This window comes from Gopherus evgoodei, chromosome 5 (assembly GCF_007399415.2).
Source record: "Gopherus evgoodei ecotype Sinaloan lineage chromosome 5, rGopEvg1_v1.p, whole genome shotgun sequence".
Lineage (NCBI taxonomy): Eukaryota > Metazoa > Chordata > Testudines > Testudinidae > Gopherus > Gopherus evgoodei.
This window is the reverse complement of record NC_044326.1, coordinates 7,138,851-7,155,218: the sequence shown is the minus strand read 5'-3', so window position 1 is coordinate 7,155,218 and position 16,368 is coordinate 7,138,851. Positions and strand designations below refer to the sequence as shown.

Genomic DNA, 16,368 nt, shown 5'->3' with positions numbered 1-16,368 from the left:
CTGGGCTTACTGTCCAAGTCCAAATCTTCCCTTCCATTCCCAGTCTCTTCCCCTCTCCAGGTCCAGTCTCCTTACCCAGCCAGTCTCAAGTCTCCCCCCACTTGCCAGCTCCTTGTCAGGTTCATCATCCCTCCTCCTGCCCACACTCTCCCACTGTTTCCTAGTCCCCATCTCCTCATCCAGCCAGTCCCAGTCTCACCAGACCTGGTCCCAATCTACTCCTCTTCCTCTCCCCTTGTCTAACTTTTTTCCCTCTGCATTAAAGTTAGATTGCTTCCTCCTCCATGCTCCCTGGCCACCAGCACAGGGGGTCATTGAGAACACAGAGATAGGCTATCTGCTCTCAATTCAGTGCCTGGCACAGAGCAGCCATTATAGGGAAATGTCCCGCTTGGCTTTTAGCCCTGCTGGAACATGCACGGTTCTGTAGGGATAGCACATGGAGTCTGGTCATGGGTAGGAGATGTAAGAGACCAGAGCCTGCTCAGTAAGGATGGAATCTTAGGAGATTTTTGCTGCTAAAAAGCAAACAGTCTCTAGTGAGCACGTGCAAACTGCTATTTTTCAAAGGCTTATCACTTGGCCAAAACATGCATATTTCATAGGGATGGCAGAAGTCACATCCTTGGCATAGGTCACACCCTGCCAATTTCAAGTCCATGCTCCAAAGCATGGGGGATGCTAAAGCATTTATAGAAAAGGTCATGAACTTTTTAACATGGGCAAAAACCAATGAATTTTCCCCATTCTGTGAAACAAGTGAATTGCTTTGGCTGAAATTTTCCAAACACACTGCATGTGAAATTTCAACGCAATCCGTTGAGGTTTGGCAACGCTATAAGCAACTGAAAAAAAACTGTGCTTGACAGTTGGAAGTGTCAGGCGACCATAATAATCATCTGCACCACCAGCCCTGACGATAAGAAGAAATCTAATGAACATGATAAACAAGAACTGGATAAGTTCATGGAGGATATGTCCATCAATGGCCATTAGCCAGGATGGGCAGGGATGGCATCCCTAGCCTCTGTTTGCCAGAAGCTGGGAATGGGCGACAGGGGATGGATCACTTGATTACCTGTTCTCTTCATTCCCTCTGGGGCACCCCATAATTGCCCACTGTCGGAAGACAGGATGCTGAGCTATATGGACCTTTGGTCTGGCCCAGTGTGGCCGTTCTTATGCAAGAAAGCTAGCGTCCCTGCTAACTGCACCAACATAGTGGGAGGTTTTCATAGGCACAAAGAGAAGCTAGCTGCCCAATTCCCACTGAAAATCATGCTTTGAAAGTCAGTGGGAGTTATGCACCTAATTGTCCTCTGTATCTTTGAAAAATCACAGCCTTAAATTCTCACTGTGAGAGGTTCTCTTAACAAGACTACTCTCATCAGTAATTGCTTCATTTTACATGCCAGCCTATTTGAGATATGCGCTGCTAGACCATAGTTCATTTAATGAGATCCCATTTCAATATAAAGTCCTCAAAAAGCAGGTGTACAAAGCGCAAGTAGAGAAAACACTGTATGATCCACTTTGTAGACATCAACAGTTGGGACTACAAGTGAGTGAACTACATTATAGCACAAGCAATTTAAGAGCTGTCTAATGTGAACACGTCTATTATTGCCATCAGCGTATTGGGCACAATTCTAAACATTAACTGGAGCAGGCAAATGGCACAGAACGGAGAACAGCATTTCAAATGATCAGTCATTTCTCCTTGTAGCAAGATTTAGATGTTGCACTGCACTGAGAACACACATGCTGAGTAAAGACAGATTTTTGTGACCCTATATTTAAAAACTGACATCTTGTTTACATATGCAGCTTTCTCCCTAGAAATGATGTTTTGGGGGGGCGGGGTGAAGAGGAGAAACTGGGAGACAAAATAATTGATAAAACTGTAAAAGTTATGTTGTCAATATCTACACAGGAGCTGTAAAATTGTGGTTGTTTTGAGGTGGCATTCGCATGACTCAGTATGCTAACACCATGAATATTTAGGCCAATTATTGAAAAATGCCTTTCAAGTTACACTTTACCCTCAAGCATTCCAAGCCATGTACATTTTACAAATTTAACCCTGCTTAAAAAAGACTTTAACAGCACAGTGTTTATAAGCACTTGTGTTCAACTAGCAACTCAAGCTCGATGATGCCCACTCTGATCATTTCACTGCAAGTCTCATGATACATGGCATTTTTTTATGACACCAGCTCCTGCATTCATGCAATTACAACAGAATTTCAGTGTTTGGGGTTTAAAACAAACAAACAAAAAAAAAAAAAAAAAAAGACTTGCAGCCCTCGTGAAGAAATGGAAATGCTAGAAACTCAAAAACCAGATGACACATACAATACTTTTGGGGTTGTTCTTGAGCCACTCGTGATTTTGGGATGCCCGGATAATTTCTGAACACTTGTGGCTGGCAATATTGAAAGTTACTGATACAACACTTGCATTGTTACGTTTCAGATTGCTTTTTACGTTTGTTTCTAAGCAGACAGCATGGACTGCAAAATACCGGGTAGTCCCTCTGTTGATTTGGCAAACTAGCCTTTGTGGTACTGCGGCCAAACATTAAAGTAGCAGTATCAACTCCGTTCTTGTTTTAATTTAGCAGCCCAGACTGGTTTTTCCCCTAAAATAGGGATGGTTTCTCTCCAACATCATTACTTGGGATGTGTTTATCATAGATTCCAATTCATTAAAACAAACAAAAAACCACTGGGCTTATTTTTATGGTTTCAAACTGTAAACCTCACACATGCTGATCAGTTCAGTTAGGCTACAGCACAATTTCTGTTAGTATGGTTGATAATAAAAAGGACTATCCTGAACCAAATTCATTACAATATGAAAATGTTGTGAAGCATGTTTCTGCCCACATGGGCAGATCCCTATTATTATCACATGACAGCTGTGTTAAAACAGAGGTAAGGTTCTAAGTACACATCAATAACTTTAATAGGGATGCTAACCTCCCAGGATTGTCCTGGAATTTCCAGGGATTAAAGATAAATATTTAATTAAAGATTCTGTCATGTGATGAAGTCTCCAGGAATTTGTCCAACCAAAAGTGGGCAACCCTAATAATTTAAAGATAAAACACATTAAAAAGGAAAGTTGTAATCATTGTATCCTAAAACCAAGCATTGTTAATCCAGGGAATTCAGAGTTAAAGTTATACTTAAAATCCAAACGTTATAAAAGTTAAGAAATGCATAGGTAAAAGGTATCTAAATGACCTTACCTTTGCCCCATAGGAATGCCAACCATGATCACATGGTTAAAAGACATTTTAGTGTTTAGGATCTCAGATTACATTAAACTGATTTTTAAAGACAGTTCTTTTGCTACTCCATATTTTCCCCCTTCTTGTCACTCAGGACAAAAAAGAAAAGATTGACAGATGCTAAACTGCTTAAAGGGCCCAATTTTTAATTAATTTTTAGCTCAGAGTAATTAACAGATTTCCTTGTAAATGCTCAGAAAATTTCTTCTTTGTTTGGAGAATGCTGTAAATTCAGGGAGACGAAGAGAATGAATCCCTGGTTTTAAGTGCCAAACGGAATTCAACTTTACCTATGGAGCGTCATGTCCTGCATCTCCACACTGAAAACGGGATTACAAAAATATGCAGGTGCAGTATTGCCTCCAACTTTCTGCTTTGTTAATATTAGTAGGAGAATAATCAAAGGACTTTACAGACAGGGAAGAATTTACTTTATACATATGTTACCAATTCCCTCTATTTTGTATTCATCACATTCCAGAATAAGTTTGTAAAAAAACAAAACAAAACAAAAAACCCTCTCTCTCTCTCACACACACACACACAAAACGCCATCATTACATTTAATATGCACACTTACACATAACCCACTTGCTTGAAAACAAGGGTAATGCAGAAGAGCAATTTCTGAGCCAAAATTATCACCACAGGAACCCAAAGCATGGATAAGAGGCTTTTTTCTTCAAGGCAGGGTGATCAAAACTGTACATTTGTATCCTACTTCCAGCTGCAGACATACAGGTAAATTAAAAAAAAAAATCCTCTCAATCATTTCCAGTTTAAACAAAGTCTGCAAAATTGTCAGGAAAATTTACCAAATCAAGCTACAGATTGTACTCACCGCACCCTTTGTCATGATAATAGAGGATAATGAAAAATACTTCTGGCATTCTACCCAGCAACCATAAAGAGAAATGTTATTTTTCCAGCTGACTCCCCACAGAAAGTAGACTTAAAATATTAAAGCAGTATGGGGGAGATTAATACAAGTCATAAAAAAGTTAATGATTGTGTTTACAACTACATCTGCCGATCTTAAAAGGACAAACATTAAAACTTTGCTTTACTAGAACGTTAAGCTTTTACTTAGCTCCATGGGTCGAGACCTTTCCGAGCAGCTCTGTCCCAATTTAACTTCTTAGCAAATTAATCATAACAAACCCCTAACAGGTAACTATGCTATATGGATCTCTGAATTGGGGAAGCCCTTTAGACAACTTCAGTGTTGAGTTAAATAAGAAGCATTTCACTTCCATTTCAGGGCTCTCTTCGCTCCAGAGGTAATGGGCTATGTCTGCCAATCCCCAAGACCCATAGCCACTTGGGAAAAATGGAAAAGATAGTTAGGAAAGGCACTATTTCCCCATGGGTTTGAAGATCACTATTTTAACACAGAGACTTATGAGATACTGTCTTGGGATGAATGCTTTTTCTTTACTACTGTACAGCCATGATTTCCAACCTTATTGCAGTGGGGGGTGGGGGGTTGTCATAAAATAAGCCAGATGGAAATGCAAAGTTTTCTCTGCTGCCTTAATAATTTATAACAGATTTGAAAAAAACTGATATGCTACTACAAAAGCAATAAGGCTTATCTGAATAGTATTCTGTTATACAGCTAGTTACTTAAGAAATCTTGTAATTAATCTGAGTAATCAATGGGTGGTGGGTTGTTTTTTTTGTTGGTTTGCTTGTTTTAAACACAGCAGTGTGCCAAGTTCCAGCTCTGTACTACAAAGGCGCAAAATTAGAAACCTTCATTTTAATTTATAGCTATCTTAGCAATAGGCCCTAGAAATAAAAATCTTTAGCAAGACACGCAAGCTGATTTCTGGTTTCTCATCAGCAGTTGTGGTGCATTTGTGGCTGGCAAACAGACGTTGTACCCGGAAAATCCAATTCCCATTGTGAAAAGATTCATTTCAGTATAGCATTTAGATTAATTTCATGGTTAGATAAAACTAATTTTTTTTTAAAAAGCAAAACCATGACACACATTCCAAATTTAAATACAAAACCAAAAACAACAACAACAAATAGATAAAATATGTCCAAAGATCCCCAGCCAGGAAAGTCCCTCCAGCAGAATTGCAATTTATTGTGCCAGCAAAACCAATTAATAAATCAGCAGAGCAAACAATAAGATTCACTCTGGAAAGTGAAAGTTATGTTGTAGTATTTGCTGACCCAGCTTTAAAACAATGCACAATTTCAGTTATTCCATAGAATGTTAGGGTTCCTTCTTTTAGGATTTATCACCCCTCATAATTAAAACAAGATTCTCTTCAGATAAAATGAAGATGCAGTGCCACCACATGTTGCCTGATCATTTAAAAAGTTAATTATGTTGGCAAATAGAATTAGTATTAGTAGAATATAATTGTGTTAGAACTAATCCGCTTACAGTTAAAGTTTAGGTATCTGTATCCCTTTTAACAATGAGCAGAACTAGAAGGTTCCACTAGGAAAAAAGACAACTAGCTTAATGAGTTATTCTGAACACTGCGTGCAGAGCTGCATTTCATCAAGATTCTAATTATCTTCAGATTTGGACTGAGTCCTTACAATCACTCGAACAGACATTTAAAATTGCCAGGAAGGACTCTAACTGACATGAAATCTCATTCAGGATACCAACTGGTCAACTCAAACACTATCTGTATCAAACACTGTTGCTATTTGCCAGATCTGCGGAGGGCGAGGGGAATAATACTGACACCTATGGCAAAAAAAGGAAAGGAAAAGAAAAAAGACAACGCAACAGCAGCGATAAATAAACAGCCACCCAAATAAATTAAGTATTTTACCAGCAAAGAAGAGAGATTTTTATTCATGTCTCTTAAATCTGCTCAGTTTGGTATACAAGTCAAAACACAATGTTACTGCTAAAGACCAGCAAACTGTACTTCAAGAAAATTGAAATTTACTACTCATCTTGCCAGCTTGGGCTCGACTCTGTAAAGCTACTTGTTAAAACTTTTAAAGAATATTTTATCCTTGTTTCTCATGCACACACTCTAACTTAATCCCAGGTCTCGGCGGTAGTTTTCTTTGAAATTCTCTCAGTCGACATGCAGGACCACAGAATGTACAAATCTCAATGTGTGCATGAAGGATGAGTTCAAAAGTACTAAACAGGAGCAGATGGCTATAAAAGTGATAAAAGGTGTTAGAGATATTATTGGGAGTTGGGAATATCAAAGACTCAAAGGAAGAATCTGTTAGAAAGTATTACTCTTCCCGTGGTCAAGGCCTATAGATCCAAGCATCGATCCAAGCAAAATTAGGGTTTCAACTCAGTGGAGCTAACAGTTGCTGTACCGCTAGAAATAAAGAATATCAGTGTTTTCATTTAAAAAAAAATGAAAACCTAGAAGGGAAGAGCAGAAATATTTGGCTTGGCAAGAGGGACTATTAGTTTCTCAGATCAGTATCTTAAAGATGAGGCGAGATAAACCATAAGCCAATGAGATATTCTTATCCCTAATTAAAAGACAATGCTGAAGGGCTCGGGAACAGGGAAGGAAAAGACTGCAATTATACTTCGAGATACTATCAACAGATCATTCCAGGATGGAGATAACAATTTGTGTTCCAGCTCATGGTTATGAAATCTAAGTAACAAAAAACATGAACGTCGGAGTATTGCCCCAGTACAGGGCAACAAAAAGGTCCTTAACGTATTGAAAGTAGTAAAGGAAGTTGCTGGTACAACAATGGGCAACTTTAGCTATCTCAGGATTAACTGGTTGAGTGACACATTGGGGCATGGTTTGGAGAAGCAAGTTAAATGATAAGCCTGCTTTACAAAGCCATTTATATTAAATGGAAGGGTGACTCACTTTAGAGGGAGGAAGTGGACTTAGGAATTTAAATATGGTTTGCTCTAAATTGAGTTGTAGTTCAGACTCTGCCTGCATTTCTGGGCAAGTCATTTAACTTCTGTACACCTATTTCCCCAAACATGAAAGGGGGCTAACAAATCTTTCCTCCCTCACAGGGTGATGAGAAGAGACGCAGTATGGTAAAGTAATATCCGTAATTAGACCAACTTCAGCTGGTGGAAGGGCAAGTTTCTGAGCTTCACAGAGCTGTTCCTCGGGTCTGGGGACAAGAACAAGAGCGCATAAACTAAATAGAAGGTAGGTCAGATTATTAAGCATAACGGGTTCACACACCAGGTGATGCAAAGATTAATGCTTGTAAAACTCTAGATAAGTGCTATAATAATTATTATTCCTAAATTCTGTGCAGGAGGTTCACTGTGACCACATCACAATTAGCGCAGATAAGAAGATGATTCATCTAGGATTAGCAGCAAATGTGAACTTTTAAAAAAGGTCAGATTTTATAACTGTAAGGCTAGGAGAAGGAAAAATGAATAACAGGAGGTTTAAGGACCAAGTAACAAAAAAATCCACCTTTACAATTATAATCAGTCTGGATGCAATACAATAAGAGCATTGTATTTAAAGAGCCACCTACAATCAAAACCAGAGAAACCTAATAATGGAAAAGAAGAGTCTGCATGATTAGCTCAAGTCCTTGGGTTTCTTAGAGCTACATCCCATATGCATGGAGGAGATTAGTTAACAGTGTAGTGCAAAAAGAACGGTCAGGACACAGTGCGCTCAAGGTGACCATGGGCCATCTGGAGAACAAAATGCCGGAAGCCTGCCTCCAGCTCTTGAAGATTGCTCAAGGCAGCAGGTGAACTAAAAAGCTCTGGAGTCTTAACAAAATGCCAGAAAAAAAAGTCTCTCTGTTTTTGGCATCTGGAGAAAGAGGCTAAGGGCCCTTGGCATCTGTTGCCACTGCTGGATGCTGAATGCCCTGAAAGGGGACATACTGCTGGCATTGGGGAAGGTACTCTTTCTTTTCCTTCCATGAGGTGAAACGCTCACCTCTGCCTCCCCTCCTGCTGCCACCCACATCCAGCTGGGATGGAGGCTGACGGGGCAGACCTCAGCCTGGGCCTGCAGAGGCCCCTGGGCCCCAGGCACAGACCCTGCAGGGTGGGAACAGCGACACTCGGGTGGGCTGAGCTTGGTCAGGCCAGGATGAAAGTCCCCCAGGCTCTGTTCTGGGGCCTGCAAGTGGCTGACGCCCGCTCCCAGCGTGGCCAATATGCCAATGGCCCTTTTCAGGCAGGTTGGCACCAGCTGCCTGGGGCTCAAGGGAGGAGCAGGCCCCAGTTCAGTACCTCAGGAGATGCTCAGTTTAACCACAAAGGGACCCACACACTGGCAGGTAACAGCTCCCACCCATAGGGCCCCTACAAACCCACTCAGGCTGGGGGCACTCATCCCCCTTGCAGAGGGGGTGATGGGCTCCTTCCCATTGGCAGAATTGGGGGGGAAGGATTGCTGAATCCAGGAGCCCCCAGCACAGCCCCACATCTCCAGTCTCGCATCTAGCCCTAAGCATTCTGTATCCCCAGCCCATGGCAGCCTGTACCCTCCACCTGGCCCTAAGTGTCCGCCCTTCCCTGCACCTTTCCAGAGGAGCTCCTAGCTGTTAGGCTTCTAGCCCGTGTGGGGGCAGCACCTTGAGAGCCCAGACATGATGGAATTGAAGCACCGGCTGCAAGGAGAGTCCGGGGGGGGGGCAGCAGGGCCCACCAGGGAGGGGTGAGGGACAGCAGGTGGGGGCTGGATACCGACACAAAGCTGGGCAGGTCCCTGTGCTTGAGGCTGAAGCCCCAGCAAGCTCTTGTGGTGCTATCAAGAGCAACTCCAAGCCACCCAGCATCTGAGCTGCGACCGCCATCTTACCTGCCCTGGTAATGGGAAGCATCTGGGGAGGGGGCAGGAGTGCTTCCCCACCAGCCTGGCTGGGGGCCATTTCCTGCTCCTCAGAGCCCCGGCTTGTGGCCATCAAGCTCTGCCGGGCAACCCTGCCAGCCGCATCCATTGCTGTCGCCACTACCGATGGAGGGACCCAGAGTGGAAAGCTCATCTGGTATGGAAGCAGCAGGCGCATGCAGGCCTCCCAGCTAGCTCTGAGCTAGTGTTGGTTTCCCTGAGCAGGGCACCAGTTGCTCCAGGCCTCAGCTGCTATAAGACCACCCAGATGGGGGGCAAAGCCCCAGTATCTTCTCCCAGGGGAGCTTGACCCCAGCCTGAGCAGCCCTACAATAGGAGGTGGTAGCCCCAGAGAGCTGGACGGCTGTGTGTGGGGAGGTGGCGAGGCGGTCACAACATACAGCAAGCTCTCAGCTGTGCTCGATGGGGAGAGTCTAATGTCCCAGAAATCTACCACCCTAGGCAGCTGCCTAGTTTGCCTATCGTGAGAGTGACTCCCGGATACTGACCATGCTGTATCTGGCATATCAAGGGGGAGGAGAACACCCTGAAACAAAACAAGACAAGGAACCACCCAAGACAGGAACATGCACGGAAAATCTGAAGATACTGATATTCAAAGCAGTAAGGCATTAACATCTATGGGACTTGATTGTACAGACTATTTGTAGCACTAGAATTATGCAACATTCCTTTCATCCATACAAATCTGGGTTCAAACCCAGTTTAGGTTATATGTGAAATGGATTTGATATGCCATCTGTTGCAGATGATTTTCAAAATCAACCTACTGGTAGTTATTTTTCCACTGATACAGCTAGGTCACTACGGTAGTTTCTTTTATATACAATATAACATGCAACAAATGAGTAGAAAATAAAATTATACTTGCCAGTCTCTTCAAAAAAATACCCATTTCTGGACATCGCTGCCGGTGGACTTTCTAAAAAAAAAAAAAAAAAAAAAAGTGGGGGGGAGGGGAGAAAAAAAGAGAGAGATTAAGTCCAAGTGTGAGAACCATAACAAATCTGAATACTTGGGTTTAACTGCTTAGCTCAGGGGTCTCAAACTCAAATGACCACAAGGGCCACATGAGAACTAGTACATTGGCTCGACGACCGCATTTACTGACACCTCCCCCCTGCCACCATTGGCGCCGCCCCCACTCCACCCCTTCCATGAGGCCCTGCCTTTGCCCCGCCCCACTCCACCCCCTCCCTGCCCGGGGGGGGCAGGAGGGATGTGGGGTGCGGTAGGGGGCTTAGGGCAGGGAGCTGGGGTGCAGGAGGGGTGAGGGGTGCAGCAGGGGGTCAGGGTGTGCAGGGTGCGGCAGGGGGTTCAGGGCAGGGGGTTGGGGTGCAGGAGGGGGGCAGGGGGTCGTGGTACAGCAGAGGGTCTTGGTGCAGCAGGGAGCTCAGGGCAGTGGGTTGGGGTGCAGGAGGGGTGCAGGCTCACGCCCGACGTGCACCGGGGGCAGGGCAGGCTCCCTGCCCGCCAGCCCACCTGCCCTGCCCCCCTCGCCACTCCGGGAAGCCGACAGAACCTGAGGAAGGAGGAGCACAGGGGTGTGTATTGCTGTTGCTTCAGGCACCACCCCCAGCAGCTCCCATTGGCCGCGATTCCCCATTCCCAGCCAATAGGAGCTGCTGGGGGCAGTGCTTGAAGCAACAGCCCCCGGTGCGCGTCGGGTCGGAGCCACTCTAGGTAAAACGCTGGGGAAGGGTGGGGGGGAGGGCGAGGAGCTTGCAGGCCGCAGAAAATATCCCCGCATGTTTGAGACCCCTGGCTTAGCTCATCATCATAAATGCTCTCACACAGACGGAAGAAGAAAGCTATTACAGACATTAAATGATTTATTCTGGTACTGAGAAGTTTAACCTTTTGTTTATTGACTTTAACATTTCCCAGAATGTTCAATACCGTCACCATCTCCTGCAAAAAGCGTTTAAAAAAAAACAAACCCACAACTCATGCTTCAGCTGTCCTGTTTAGTGCTTCCAGCAGAAGATACTACATTAGTCAACATCTGCACAAGCCTGATTACATTGCCGTGACACGTCAGATCTGAAGGACCACATGGGTGCAAGTATTAACACAAAAGTCTGCTAAGGGACGATCCTATTAAAAAAAGAGTGGCATCCAGACGGTATGTACCAAATATGGCCCCGTGTGCTTGGATAATTAATTCTAACAAGACCTTCACTTAAATGAGAGCTTGATTTTACAATCCATTCTGCTCCTTTTAAAGGAACAATCAGGGCACCTGAACTAGAACTTTCTCCCGCATGACAAAAAAAACACGCTCTTGTCTTCTCCTGCCCACAGACCGACACTGGATATAGCAGACAGATACCATTTGTTCCAACAGTGTCCCAAAATAGAGGCAATGTCACACTCCCATCCAAACAACTGGGAGACTGAACTCATGTCAGGAACAGGCCCCTGCGTACCCGTGCTTAAAACAGTTGACTTGCCACTATGGCTAGGTTTAACTCAGTATCAGCAGTTACACAAAGTATGATTGACACTTGGCAGACACAGGACAAAAGGGTTTAACAGCCAGCTGAAATGTGCCCCATCAGTTCTGAATGATGATGTGGGCCAGCTGCCTACTCTTAGAGATGCATGTGTAAATCCGGCATTTGGGCCAAGTTGAATTTTTAAACCCACCCTAAACAATCCAGATTGCTGGTTTAGGAAAGGGCAACAGTCTTCTCAAAAGGCGAAAGCAGGACACATGCAGGAGCACCGCCACGCTCCAGGACCCCGTCCCCTACCCCTCCTCTTCCCTGCCGAGACCTTGCCCTCTGGCCCAGCCGGAAGCCAGAGCTGGGCCATGGTAAGAGCTGCACTGCCCAGGATGCTGTGGGGAGCCCCAGACCCTCCCACCTGCTCACTTCAGCTCTTCCCCCCCGCCCCAGAAGAGACTGGCAGGACCCCTGACCTTACACAGGCATAGGGAGGTGCTGCAGGGAATCCAGGACAAATGCTGTCCCAGTGTTATTCCCTAGGACCGGGACTTGAACTCTGCATTTTAGGACTGTCCTGCCCAATTTGGGATAGGTGGTCACCCTAGTTTGGGACCACTGAGGACCTTCTTTATACCAGGAACTGGCCAAGGTGTAACCCTTCTTCAGTTCAACTCACCATAAAAAGTGTGGGAATGGAGCTCTAAATACTCATGAATACATTAAAACATTCACCTGAACACTTCACATAGCCACATGCAGTATTTGAGGGACAAATTCACTGGTTTGTAAACAGTGGTGTAAGAAGGGCATGACCTGCAGTGATCTGGCATTCATCAGATGTGCAAAACAAGGGCCAGAGACAGAAATTTGGGCCTATAGCTATTAGAGATGGTATAAAACAACATGAAGCAGGCCTCTTTAATTTACAGTATAGGATCCTGGTACTTCATTTTCCTGCTACGAATACCCTACCCATCACCCTTCTCCCACAACCTACATGGAACAGAGGTTACACTCATTTTACACAATTAGGGCCAAATCTGCTGCTGGCATAACTCCATTTGACATAAGCTGAGTTACGCCAGCAGAGACTCTGGCATTTTGGGTACAAGTTATGTTATTTTGCTGCTTATAGTCATTTTCTAACCTACTTACATCCAGCTTGTAACTTCACCCCATCAGTCACTGCCAAATGTGTCTCAGAGACTTCCATTTGGCTGCATTTGCTCCAAGTGTTTATACACTTGGGGCTATTTAAAGAACACAAGTTAAAAAGGATGAACCCGGACACCAGCCCAGGACAAAACAGAAATAACCGTGTGCTTCCCCAAGAGGGAGAGTGAGGAGTAAGAGAAACGATTGGGCTGCTGGACAAGCAATGAACCACAGTCCAAAGATCCCCCCCTCCCCCCCAAAAAAGAGAGTCATTTGTTTTATCTAGCTGGGAGGGAATGGGAAAATATGATTGTTATGTTAATGACTGAAGGGTCCATTTTTAAGGCACGGTCAAGCACCAAGAGCAATCAATCAATAGGCACTTCTTTTCAGTTGCTGCGTACATACATTAAAAAACAGATCGAGTTAAAAAATGAGATATCCTGATGGAAGAGCCACAAAGTAGACCAGGGATGGTCAATAGGCGGAATACCGGCCAAATCCAGACTGCCAGACGCTTTTGAATGGACCTAAAACATTTTTTCCCCATCATCATCTCTGGAGTCGGGACCTTGACAATACCTTGACCAAGAAATCTGGACCTTGACAGAAAAAAAAGCTAACTATCCCCGGCCTAGACTCTCAATTTATAATGAGCAAGAAGTCCACATATCAAGGGTCTGATGGAATTCACACACACACACACACACACACACACACACACACAACCACTCTTGTGCATCGTAGTGTTTTTGTTTAAACAAACAGGTCACAGGTGCTTTCATAACATTTTGAAATCATAAATCAAAGTGAAATAAGGGGCTCTTCTCTGCTTCAACTCTATAGTCTCCTCCACATCCTATTTATTATATTTCCATTGCATTCCTGAACTAACATGGTTATCTTCTGATGGCCAATGTAATAATACAAATATACGAATCTGCATTTATTTTAACCAAAGCCTATACTTTTTATTATAAAAATGTGTGTGTATATATTAGAGAGACAAGGCGAGTGAGATTATAGTATCTTATTGGACCAACTTCTGTTGGTGAGAGACAAGCTTTTGAGCCACACAGAGCTCTTCTTCAGGTCTGGGAAAGGTGCTTCCCACTGTCACAGCAAAATGCAAGGTGGAACAGATTGTTTAGCATAAGTAGTTACATATTGTAAGGGACCATTCAAGGTCGAGTGGCCTGTTAACACCTCTGCAGCTATAGGACAAAAGAGGAGGTTAGGGCTTGTCTACAGTGGCAATTACAGCCCTGCAACTTTCTGGCTCAGAGGGGTGAAAAAACACCCCCTCCCCGCCCCCCATACACAGCAAGTTTCAGAGCTGTAAAGCGCCAGTGTAGACAGTGCCCCAGCGCTGGGAGATATGCCCCTCATGGAGGTGGGTGTTAAAGCTGGGAGAGCTTTAGCATTGCCAATGTAGACTAGATGACCAGATGTCCCAATTTTACAGGGACAGTCCTGATATTTGGGGCTTTTTCTTATATAGGCTCCTATTACCCCCTACCCTCTGTTCCCATTTTTCACACTTGCTGTCTGGTCACCCTAGTGTAGACTAGCCCTTAGTGTGTTACAGATTGTTGTAATAAGCCATAAATTCAGTGTGCCTGTTCAGTCCATTATTTTTAGTGCCTAGCAGAGTAAGGAGTTTGTATACTTCATATATATAAAACCTGATGAATGAAAGTAGTTCAAAGACTGTTGCATTCTATATTAAAAGTGCCTCATATCTGCAGCATCCCTCCTGGGCTGTGATTTTATCATAACTTAAGTAGCATTGTGGCCTGATCACTACTTGGATGGGAAACAAAAGGGACAAGCCAGGGCACTGCCATAAGCAGCAGTGTTTCATTAGGTGGCACTATTTCCCTTGAGTAAATAACGAACCAATGCTCAAGCATGTTGCCTAGGGGACAGTTATGCTGGAAATGCTGTTTTTCAGATGAGTCATAAAACCAAGGTTTTAACCTGGTAATTAAAGGTCCAGTGGCATGTTTTGAAAAAGTAGGGTGTTAACCCTGGAATGTCTTGGCTGAATTCCAACTCCGGTAATTGCATTCTCATTACGTAAGTTGTCCTACAGTTTCAATTGGGTAAAGTCTTAAAACTATTGCATAGCAATGGACAGCTATTACCACACACACAGAATTGGCTGAACTTATTACTTTGTATCCCAATAGGTTTGGAATATGCTTTAGGAGCCTGTGAGATAAACATGTTTACATATGTGTTGATTATAGGCCCAGTCCCGCACAAAATGTATGCATGGGACTACTTGTGTTTACATTTAAGCATGTACATAAATGTTTGCAGAACTAGGGCCCATCTCTTTTCTCTATCATCCAGCGGATCAATACATTTTCAGCATAATCTTACTTCCTAAAAGCATTTTGTATCTAATAAATATTTAAAAAATTCTGTTTAAGATGGAACACAAAAGTATGGTCTCTTTACATTATATTGGAACATACGTCTATGGATAGTTTGTATCTAGAACCTTACATGTTTACCACACTTTTATACAATATACGGCAAAGCAATGACTCAGACGGAACAGATCTATCTACAAGTATTTGCAGGGTGTAAACAGTGGAGAGAGAACAGTTATTTAGGGTGGCACAAGAAATGGAAAGGTTCTGGCAAAGTATCAGAATAATCTTCAAAGGGTAATGATGGCAGCATCATCACTTCAGAATGTTTAAATCTTGACAATGAAACACTAGCCAGTTATACTGTAGGGAACAGTCCCACAATGCCCTTCTCATGTCACCCTCTAATACACCAAAGAGCCAGCAGTATCTTATGGAAAATATTGAACCTGTGACTTAAAACAAATCTGCTCATAGATGTTTTCTCTGTTTTTCCCTTTTATTCTTTGCTACTAAGGGTACAGGCAAGGAGAGTCCATCTGTGTCTCCTGCTTGAACCTCAGCTGAAGGTAAAAATCTCTACTTGTACATCATAGTCCTATAAGTAGACACCAGTTGTGACACAGCTGCAGAAAGACTGATTACAGGTGGGGATAGAAGTAGCAGAAGCAGATGAATCAGGAAGCAAGAGCTCCTGTTTTATGCAAATATTTTAAATCATACGGTAACAAAATCCAAAGTTTACAGGAAAGTAACAGTATGTAGTGTTGTAGTTGTGTTGGTCCCAGGATATCAGAGAGACAAAGGCCATGTCTACATCTAAAATTTTGCAGCGCTGGTTGTTACAGCTGTATTAGTACAGCTGTATAGGGCCAGCGCTGCAGAGTGGCCACACTTACAGCAACCAGCACTGCAAGTGGTGTTAGATGTGGCCACACTGCAGCGCTGTTGGGCGGCTTCAAGGGGAGTTCGGGGAATGCGAGAGCAAACCGGGAAAGGAGACCAGCTTCGCTGCGGTTTGCTCTCGCGTTCCCCGAACCACCCTGCAAACCGCAGGGAAGGAGACCTGCTTGCTCGGGGGTTGGAGGAACGAGAGAGCAAACCGGGAAAGGAGACCAGCTTCGCTGCGGTTTGCTCTCGCGTTCCCCGAACCACCCTGCAAACCGCAGGGAAGGAGACCTGCTTGCTCGGGGGTTGGAGGAACGAGAGAGCAAACCGGGAAAGGAGACCAGCTTCGCCGCGGTTTGCTCTCGCGTTCCCCG

At 44.0% G+C, this 16,368-nt stretch overlaps 1 protein-coding gene across 7 annotated transcripts in view; it reads right to left on the bottom strand.

Moving 5' to 3' along the window:
- Window positions 1-16,368, bottom strand: part of SLC4A11 (solute carrier family 4 member 11) — a 196,855-nt gene that overhangs the window by 148,525 nt on the left and 31,962 nt on the right. For all 7 annotated transcript variants that reach the window (XR_004000528.1, XR_004000525.1, XR_004000527.1 and 4 more), the window contains exon 2: window positions 9,992-10,042. Coding sequence is in view for 2 of the 7 variants with exons in the window: in XM_030563594.1 (XP_030419454.1) it covers window positions 9,992-10,042 (51 nt within the window). In the remaining 5 variants the exon portion in view is untranslated. The remainder of the gene's footprint in view (window positions 1-9,991; window positions 10,043-16,368) is intronic.